This window comes from Megachile rotundata, chromosome 2 (assembly GCF_050947335.1).
Source record: "Megachile rotundata isolate GNS110a chromosome 2, iyMegRotu1, whole genome shotgun sequence".
In the NCBI taxonomy this organism is placed as follows: domain Eukaryota; kingdom Metazoa; phylum Arthropoda; class Insecta; order Hymenoptera; family Megachilidae; genus Megachile; species Megachile rotundata.
In genome coordinates this window covers 6,978,962-6,989,774 of record NC_134984.1, presented here as the reverse complement: position 1 = coordinate 6,989,774, position 10,813 = coordinate 6,978,962, and the positions used below count along the sequence as shown (strand labels likewise).

Here is a 10,813-nt window from a genome sequence, read left to right as displayed (position 1 = left end):
GTTCGCACCGCTCTCATCTTTCCATTCACGCTTATCTTAATAATATCGCTTGTTAGCACTTCGACAACCTCGTAGGGGCCGACGTGTTTCCTTTCGCGTCCCGGTGTGCTTATAACTACTACGCGATCGCCTATTTTAAAACCGGGTGTGCGCGCCTGATTGTTCCGATATTGAGAGGCTCTTGTCCGTGCCTTTGTCAAGTTTTCCCGTGTGCCTACTATCGCGTGGGAAATCTTTGCGTCTAAGTCCTTTAGAAATTCATCGTATGCCCTATCTGTGGTCATCGTTAGGGTTTCACATGCCGCGGGGGCCCGAGCAGGTTTCCCAAAAACCAACTCATGCGGAGAGTATTGGGTTTCTTCATGAACACTAGTATTGAAACCTAACATCGCTAAGTTCAGCCATTCGTCCCAGTTTTCTTTTTGCAAATATGGCTTTAGATACTCCGTTAGCAACAGGTGCGATTGTTCAACAGGTTCGTTCCCTTGAGGGAGGAAAATGGTGGTTTGAAAGTGGGCTATCTTGAATCTCCTCGCGACTGCTTTTACCAGTGCGTTGGTAAAGTTTGTACTTTGGTCGGTAAGGATTGCTTTGGGTGCTCCGAAACGACAAATGAAATAATTCACGAACGCGTCGGCTGTTTCGGCTGCTGACGTTTCCCGGAGAGGGATAGCAAGTGAATACTTCGTGAGTAGATCTTGAATAATCAGGATGTGCCTATTCCCTATATCTGTGCAAGGGAGAGGACCAATGGTATCAAAGGAGACCTTGTCGAAGGCCTTACCCGCCGTGTCTGTTAGTGTTAGTGCCTGTCGGTTTCCCCTTCGCGTTAGTTTTCGCAACTGACAACTTGCACACGTATTCAATAACATCCGGATGTCGTTTCTTAGCGTCGGCCAATAATATTTCCCTTTGATTTCGCGGTACGTTTCTTCAAATCCCCTGTGTTCTCTGGAGGACGAAATGTGACTCTCGGTTAGTAGCTCCTGTCGCCTGTCTTGCGCGGGTATACGGATCTCGTGCGAACATGCAAATATCGTCGTTCCCGTTCCCTCGAACAAATTTGCGATTGCTTGTGCCGTATAGGTCCAAGGGACCGCTGCAAAATTCGTACGCGATATACTGATAGAAGACAATTTTAATTCGTTTGAAACGTTACTCAGTGATTGCATGCAAGCTAGAACGCCGTCAGGAGACGGTTCCTGTGTCGCTTTTAATGTTACGGGTAATAAGATGATGTTACACGCGGCTCTCCTGACAACACGGGGGATCGTGCATTCCAGATCGTTGGGTATTTGGAGTTTGTTCTCGTTTATCAGGTCTATGCTTCCCTGATCCAGCGGGTGTTGGTCTACCGTAACGAATACTGCTAAGTTATCCCGTCTCGTAATCAACCGATCCCGGATGTTTACTATCGTCGGCGTTGCCTGTCGAATACGATTATCGTCGTCGTCGTCGTCGCTCGGGTCGGACGTATCGGTGTTTGTTTCGTCGGTCTCGTTATCTACAGTCGGCGCAGGTGGTCGAGATGGCGTCTGTTCCTCCATGTCGGGTGTTGGCGGGTTGGAGTGGATGGGAAGGACTGGTGCCGGGTTTCGTGATAATGCATCGGCGTTAACATTATACTTCCCTGCTTTGTATATCACCTTGTAATCGTACTCGTCCAATTTTAACCGCCAGCGAAGGAGTCTCGATGTGGGATCCTTCACCGACGTCATCCATACCAATGGTCGGTAATAAGATCGAATTTCCTCCCATATACGTAAGGCCTGAAATGTCGAACCGCGTAGACAATTGCTAGACACTCTTTCTCGATAGCGGAGTAGTTTAATTCTGCCCCCTGCAATAATCGGGATGTGTAGGCTATCGGTCGATCCTGACCGATCTCACCCTGACTCAGAATTGCCCCGATTGCGTGTCCGGACGCGTCTGTCGTTATGTGAAACGATTGGCTGAAATCAGGGTATCGAAGTATCGGTTCCGTGGACAATGCCTCCTTCAGGGCATTAAATGCCTGTACCTGCTCAGGTCCCCAGGCGAATTTGCTAGTTTTCTTTAGTAAGGCCGTGAGGGGCCGTGCGATTCGTGAAAACCCGTCAATAAATCGGCGATAGTGCCAGACCCAGAAACTCCCTTACATTCTTGACTGACGTAGGCGCGGGAAAATTTCGAACCGCTCTTACTTTCTCTTGACATGGTTTGACTCCGTCTTTGCCTATGACATGCCCTAAGTACGCGACTTCGCGGCGCAGGAAGTTACACTTTGTAGGTTCTAGTTTTAGGTTAGCTTGCCTAAGGCGCTTTGCTAATTTGTTAAATTTATCTCGGTGCTCTTGTAGTGAGCTAGCGTAGTTTACAATATCATCCACATAGACGAATAGTTCGGACCCCTGCAGTCCCGTAAGCACTATGTTCATAAGCCTTTGAAACGTTGCCGGTGCGTTTTTCAAACCGAAAGGCATGCGGGCAAACTCATAATGGCCGAAGGGAGTCGAGAAAGCCGTTTTCTCGGCGTCTTCCTTGGCCATTCCCACCTGATGAAACCCGCTCTTACAATCAAACACGCTAAAGTACTTGGCGCTTCCTAGTTGGTCCAAAATTTCTACGATATTAGGGATCGGGTGCGCGTCTGCCACAGATTTTTCATTTAATGCTCTGAAATCAATGACCATTCTCCATCGCTTGTTTCCCTGAGCATCGGGTTTCTTGGGGCTATCCACAAGGGCGAGTTATATGGGGATGTCGACGGTCGTACAATATCACTTTCTAACAGTTCGCGCATTTGTTTATCGATCTCTTGCTTGTGAATGGGAGGGTACCTGTACTGCTTCACGTGCACCGGAACATTGTCGGTGGTCGGAATTTTGTGTTCCAGAACATGCGTTTTTCCCAGATATTCGCCCGGGAGGTGGAAGATGTCGTGATGCTCGCAGATCAATTCTCTAACGTGCTCTTTTTCCTCCGCATTTAGATGTGCCAAGTCGATCAGCTCTAAAACTTGATTTGCACGGTCGTGATCGGGTAAATGTTGGGACACGACCGTGTTTACACTCGCGTGTGGTTCCACAAACAATGGAGTCTGCGAGATCTCCTCAACATCCTCCACCTGTACAAAGGGTTCCTCCAATTCTACGTCTTCGTTGGAGAAATTGGCGATTCTTACGATAACCCTGCCTTGTCTTATTTTAACTAACGCGTCTCCTAATAGCACGTTCGGCGCCAATTCCCTTCGGGCGACGTAGCCCGTGTCGGGACCTATCGCGCGTATTCTTATATTCATGATAGTTCGAGCCTTTATCTTAATGGGGTTTCCGGTATCGAACGGTATTACTACGTCTTTCCGACGGACACACTGGTCCCGCACCGAAATCTCCGCGTCTGTCAGGAACGGGTTCCCGAGTATTCCCTGCGTTGGTATCGGGAAGGAATTCCGCACAACGTAAAATTTGAATTTTTCACCGAACAATGTGACATCCGTTGCCCCTATAGTGAGCATGGCCTGAGCCGAAATACCTGATATCGACATACGGTCATCTAAATTTATGACCATTTCGGGTCTTAATGCTCCTATTTTGATCAAATTTGGCTCCACGCCCGTATCAATCATGAGGACTGATTTGACCTTGAGTTCTGGCGCGGTGACGCTTATCTGCGGGATCATCACTCCTCGTCCGTTGTTACAATTAATTCGGGCTGTTCTAACGTTACTGTGTGTATTGCTTTCGCGTTTGGACCCACCCGTCTCCTGATCACCACGGGCGGGAGGGCTTGCTCGTTTCCCGAATTTCGCATTTGCTCGTTATATCGACGCTTTCTGCATTCGTGCAGATCGTGACCTGGAATGTTGCAGTATCGGCAGAATCGGTTCGCTTGGTAATTCCGCGGCGGGACGGGCGATGTTGATTTCCACGAGTCGCGACGCGGCGGACTGCTCAAACGGCGTTCGCGCCATTCTGGGTTTTGATCACGCCTTCCGAAATCAACGCGACGCGGAGATTCGTTCTCTCTAAAGTTTCTATTTGATCGCCAGTCAGGGGCTCCGTCACGCTGTTCAAAATTCACGCGGCGCACTTCGGTACGGCCCTGTCTCGACTTTTCTAGTTCTAGTCTCTTGAACACCGAGATGGCTTCTCTAAATACGCACTTTAAAGGTTCGGCCGCGACCACTTTCACTTCTAAGCGCATGGGTGACATCAACCCATCAATAAAACAGCTTTTCGCGAAATTGTTAATTTCATCGATATTAGGCGTGCCTCGGTCGCAGTCGAGGATCGCATCACGCAAGTCTTTCACCCGGGTTATAAAATCTAGAACGTGTTCACCGTTCTTCATGTAGATACTGGTTAGTTCACCGCGGTAGTAGTCGACGATGCGTTGTGGTCCGAAAATGTCCCTTAGGATGTTGCACAGCTCAGCGACGGTGTCGATTTTTTCGTCCTCCACGGCGGCAGCTGCGTGCCCACTCAAATGTCCAATAATAAGCTTAAGTGTAAATGTTAATAAGGTCGGTGGAGAGCCGTTCAAAGCGGGCACCATCTTTACCGCTTCATTAAGGGTGTAACTAACAGATTCACTGGCAACGGCGACACTTGGCACCTCCATCTCTGCGGGTGGTTCTTCGGGAATATCACTTTTCTTTGGTATCGCGCCTTGGTTCTTTTCAGCTTTCCGGATTTTTGCTAACACCGCCTCGTTCCGTAGGCGAGCTTCCTCCAGCTCCCGTCTCTCGCTGTCAAGCATTCTGGCTTCCTCTCGAAGGCGCCTCTCCTTCTCGATTTGCTGTTTTTGCACCATGGCCACCTCGTCTTCACTCATCAGCTCCGTCTGTCTCGAACGGAGTTCCATCGGCGTCGTTTTCTGAGTCCCAGCCGGTTGAGATGGCATGTTGACGGCAGAATTCGTTTACCGAGAACGGACACGACCACTCGTTCTCGCGGAACGCCCTGAAAAAGTCCACCAACACTTCGTCTGGCACTTCTCGGTGATTGTACACTTTTATGGCACTTCTTGTGTCCAAAATGTCATAACTGAACAACGGCACTTCGCGTGATGACGTCCCAGTGTCCGATTCACTATCTAAGGTCACAATTTCTGGTCCAAACACTTGTTGCAGAAACTCTTCCTCAAGGAGCTTCAGCTTTCTTGCTTTTACTCGCCGGCCCGCACGGCAGCCACGCTTCCTTTTCCCCTATTTTCAAACGATGATTACTAAAATTTTATTTACGAGAGAAAAGTACAATTCCTGTACTCAGTCTCAATGACTTACCGGTATGCTGTTGGCTCGCGTATTCAGCAGCGTTCGTGGACGTGCAAAAATCCGGTTACCAACAGCGGTCGTCGGCTCGTAATTGAGCTACTCACTTAGTTGTACGCGAAAAATTCGCAGTTTCTTTCGATACTGTGGCAACACCTTCGCTTTTACGCGCAAGTGTGACACGAATATCTACGGAAAACTAACGAATTTTGTGGACAGAATGCCCTAAACCTCTTCCAGGCAAGAGGTAGTACAGCCCTGGAGTGCACGTACCGCTTGCAAAGTCAAGAACGTTAGGGATCTGCTCTGTCGAAAAAAAAACTCTGGAGCGCGAACTCGACGTCTTCACTGTATCAAGGAGCGTGACTGAATGAGCGTGCTGTTGCGGCGGCAGCGGATGCGTCACCCGTGCTGGCGTGAGACCCGGCGCGTCGTGGGAACTGGCGCGCTCAGGAATGCGGCGCCCTCATCTCCCGCTCGGTACGGTCGAGCGTCCAGCCGGTGTCGCCTAACGTCTGGCGCGCTTCTTATCTCGAGACCTCCTTGTCTGCTTTGTTTCTTCTCACGCTGCATAATCTTGACTCGCTGAATGTCACGTAGGCAGCTATCTCTCCACGGTGCTGAGTCAATCCCACCGCTGTCACCAATTTTGTTACGGCCAGGGGTGTCCAGTGAAATAATATGCTATTTCACTCGCCTCGCTGACTGTATCTTTTAATTATTTCACTCAGCTTTTGGGTTAGCGTAGCTCGTTGGCATACGTCGTGGCCCTGGGTCCCGTGGAAGCAGCTGTTGTTGGAGACGTTGAAGCATCTGTAACGACTCTGGAACCTAAGTTCAGATAGTTACGAGCGCTAAGAAGGTAAAGAGCGGCTTTTACCAATTAAACGACTCGTTTTGGAAAATAACTAAATCTAAAGATTGTGGGACTCGTGTGGTGTGCGGTTAAGGAGTGAAATCCGCAGGCCAATATCTTTCAACAATAAGGGTTTATTCAATAAAATAACGAAGATGATGAATTTAACAAATAACAAGTAACAAATAACAAAATATGAAAAGTATACTGGTTTGATTAAAGAAACTAGAATAGACTTGATATAATATTAATAATAGAAATAACAGAACTTGGCAAATTAAGCAATACGTAATAGATAATTATGAATCTAACTAAATGACTCTCGCTAGGTAATACTTTATATTAGATCGTACCTAAGTCTGTTTTCGGATGAAGCTAACTTCGCTTTTATATAATTAATTGAATTCAATATTCTATATTATTCAGTTCTCGTCTCGAACGCTATCGCAATTACAAAGTTTATATTGATTAATACGTTTATAATTTATATAATGAAAAGTCTTTTACGAAATTATTAATACTAGCGCGTGATAGTCTACCGCAGCGAGGAACACAACCTAAGTGTGATTCTCTAAGTGTACCTAAATACGCTTTCGCAAAGTTAGACAGATTAATGATTTTATCTGATATCTAACGCGGTGTAGTCGACTACTGAGATTACGCTGATGACAGAACAATATTCTTTTACTAATTCAAAATTCCAAGATTTGTTTGATTCTAATGAACTTTACTCGGAACAGTTACTCTTTCTTAGTTTGTCTCGACAACTAATTGTCCATGACCCTTTTTGTCAAAACGAACACTGACAGCCAAAACCAGATCGCTTAATTGGGGAGCCTGTTGTTCACTGGCTACTAGAACGACCCAACGATACAGGAAAAGGGTGAACAGTATAAGTTCAACAGGGTAGCAAATCAATTGATTCTAATATAAAATCGTAATTGCTGAACTGCCACCCAAAAGACACGGGCTTCAGAGACCAAGCCGCTCAAATGGGGAGCCTGCGTTAGCTGGCTACGAAACTACCCAGAGCGAACTCCGAGAATCTGACGGCGCGTTAGCAATCCGACGAAAAATCAAATTTGAGTAGCTGAGAGCTATCGTTTCGATATCTTAGCCTTTCTTGGCGCTAAGTATAGCACTCTCCTAAAGGAGTTTCAGATACGAGACCGTTTGAATGGGGAGCCTGTTGTTCACTGGCTACTAGAACGACCCACGACCAAGTATCCAAATGGCGTATACCCGCTTTACCTGTCAAGTATTAAGAATCGTTGCGGCTCTTCACAGCGAAAACTGTTCCGGTTATACTTATCTGTAGACTTCTAGCTGGCTCGACTTCGAAAACTGTTCTGCGATTTAGGCGAGTTTCGCTCGGCCTTTTATACTCGCCAGTCTGGTAATTTCTCGGAAAACCCCCATAACGTCGAAATATATAATTATCGTATAAATTCGCAATTAGGCATTAATTATGAAAACGAACGATTTAATTACATTATCAATATCGCATTCTACTCAATGGTTTATGTTGTTGATATAAAAGTAGTATTTTAGTAGTGTTTTAATGAAATTGCATTTTCTGTCTTCCTCTATGTACTACGCACGACTTCTATACGGATTGGAGCTAAATGTATAAGCATACGGTGTTTCTAGAACATTCCATTGAACAATATTATAATTTACAATATTCACTGCAATAAACTAACATCTGACTCTATTTCCGGATAACATAATATTAGTACGCCTGATATGCATTAACTGATTTGTTCAACTAATGGTTTTTAATAACCAATAACGTCGAAATTGTAAAATATACTCCTATCCTTCTCTAGGATTACGCGAGAATACTAGGAAATTCGGGGCGAGCATCGCGGCACGTAAGCACATCGCATTACGGAATTTTCCATATAGAATTATACATTTATTCGAATGACTATAAAATAATACATTAATTTTGTTTTTAATTGTTCTAACTTAACTTGATTGTCTTTGTAAACTACATTATCCTTTCTAAATTGAAAATATAAAATAATTATTGAAAATGAAAATAGAAATAAATATATATGTATCGGTTACCGACCGCTGAACTGAATACATAAGGTAATTGATATATAATGTACCGTCGGTAATTGTCTAATATTGTCGGTAACTAAACTATTTCTATCAGCGGGTAATGAAATTGAACATAGGACTGCCACAAAAAAAAAACTCTTCCCGGGATGTTACACCTTCCCCCTTATGTAGGTCTCTTGTCCTCAAGAGACTTTTGGTTTACGAATTTGGAAATTATACATCTTGTACATCGGCAATTATCCTCGCTGTTCCTCGGTGATACAGCTCCTCGCCCAAACAGCCATAACAACCTCCAATATTTCCGCCTCGGATCTTTGAGATTATCTATCCTCTTATATTCTTTGTAAGGGGGGGTCGGGAATTTCGATTTTTATTAATTTCCACTTATTATTAGTGGATTCCCCCTAAATTATATGATAATTTTGCTCTATTTAATTTTATATGTATATATTTTATATGTTTTTGAATTACCTGGCTTAAATTCTTCTGTATTTTCTTCTTTAAATTCCTCAATATGGCACGTCTGCCTGCTCTTCTGGCCATTTTGACAATAATTAATATGGCGTCGTTTTGTTCGTTGAAGCATTGTTAATATATATATATGTATATAGCGTGTATTTAGAATGTATTTATTATTTATGTCCCTTTTTTTTTTATTAATTTAATTATACGGTAATAAATTTGTACACTGTTATTTATGAGGAATAACAAAAGAATTTATTTTATAATACAATAAAATTAAAATTTCTCTCTTTTTATAAAATATAGGTAACAAAATATATATATATATGTATTATTATTTTTTTTTTTTTTTTTTTTTTTTTTAATGAATATTATAATTAATTTGGGGCCCAATATTTTCCACTTCAATAATCGGATATGTCTCTTTTATGTTTAGCAATACTCCGTTGTCATATGCCTCAACGTCATCTACGTCCATAGTAGCGATTTTACTGCTGCATTCGCTGCAAGCTAATGCTGGCATTGTATAGGATAATATATTCCTACACGCTACGCAACGACTTTTTCGCAAAGCGTAGTCTTGTCTTACTATAAAGTGTGAGCCTATATGTATAAATATATATATATATTTATATATGTATATCAAATCATATTAGTTAAAATAATATTGGAAAATTGATTCTTGCCTACGCTCCACCATTACTTCTTCGCTTCCGGGTGTGCCCCGGTAATGCAATTCAAGCACAACCTCCCCATTAATGGGTTATATTTAAAGAAAAATGATAGATTAATATCCTTTACGCAGACTGCGTTTAATATGTTTGCGCTTTGGACCATTATTCTTACAAGAAGGTAGTCTTCTTTTCAGGAATTCTTCTTTTTCCAGCACAAACTTTCGTACGTCTTGCTCGTTTATAATGCTTTTGCGTTCTGACGCTACACGCTTCGTTTCCGCAATTTGCCACACTCTTAGTTGCTAGTTCTTATGTATTAGAAAATTCGCGATTGCAAAATTACGAAGCGCGGTAAATTTAAATTATTCTACCCTTGTTTGCGCGCACGCTCATCTCTCTATCGATTCTCGATCCCTCATTGGTAGGTGGGCCCTTTTAATGCGATCCTTATGAACAATTCGCCTTTTGTTTCTCCCACCGACTTGCAATTCTACATTATTTGGTTCTATGGTCCTTGTAATTTTGTATGGACCAGAGTATTCCTTCTCTAATTTATTTTTCCGTGATGGGTTAAGAAGAAATACGTCTTCATTTGTTTCGTATTGTATGGGTCGAATCTTTTTATCATAGTAATATTTCTGACGATGTTTGGACAATTTTAAATTATTTCGCGCAGTGGTTCGGAAATTATGTAATTTTGTGATGAGATTATCCACGTAATCTGGGTATGTACACATTGCTTCTTCAATTGGAAAGTTTGATGGCTGCCGCGCTTTTCTTCCGTGTACCAATTCGTGGGGCGTAAATTTAGTTCCTTCGTGTATACTCGTGTTATATGAGAACATTGCCTGTGGTAACCAATCATCCCATTGTTTTTCTTGCGTGAGGAAATGTTTTAAATATTCTGTACGGTCGAAACTCTTCAACATGAAGAATTCCAATTCTATTCGATTAGTGAAGGAATCACTACGTTATTAAATTTCAAAGGACTGGACGATAGAGTAAGGATGCGGTTGATTAAATAAGAACTCTGGATTATGATGAGTTGAACTGATTGTTTATTCGAATTATCGAGCAAGGGAAAAAGCCCGAAGGCATAAAAAACCCTTGACGTTAATTGATGAAGGGAAAAAGCCCGAAGGCATAAAAAACCCTTGAATTTGAAAATACATACTTGAAGTCGTATGATTGAGGCATGTGTGAGTGTGTCGCGTTTGATGATATAATGTGTACACAAAGGTTGGGCGCCCGTCAGCGATCAGTTCATCGCGTGACACCGGGTTTTTTGGGAAACAGTTCCCTTTGGCGATTTTGAAACGCGATCGTGCGGAAACCAGGTTCCGTTGGAGTCTCCAGCTCGGGGAGACGTCCAGACGTCGTCGTAAACGATGTCTATTGTGTGTTTGTTGCCGGCAGGGCTCCGCGAGTAGTAGTAACGCGAACCGCGGATTATCGTCGTCGCGAGAAAAAATATAGAAACTTTTATCACCCGGTACA

The 10,813-nt window shown here is 43.5% G+C and overlaps 1 protein-coding gene across 1 annotated transcript; it reads right to left on the bottom strand.

The window, feature by feature from the left end:
- Window positions 1–3,660: 3,660 nt before the first annotated feature.
- On the bottom strand, window positions 3,661–7,354 carry LOC143265820 (uncharacterized). The gene is made up of 2 exons (XM_076540005.1): window positions 5,267–7,354; window positions 3,661–5,188 (listed from the first exon to the last, which is right to left on the bottom strand). Exon 2 carries the CDS (start codon window positions 4,882–4,884, stop codon window positions 3,661–3,663), a length of 1,224 nt encoding a protein of 407 aa, XP_076396120.1. The 5' UTR covers window positions 4,885–5,188; window positions 5,267–7,354.
- Between the last annotated feature and the right edge of the window lie 3,459 nt (window positions 7,355–10,813).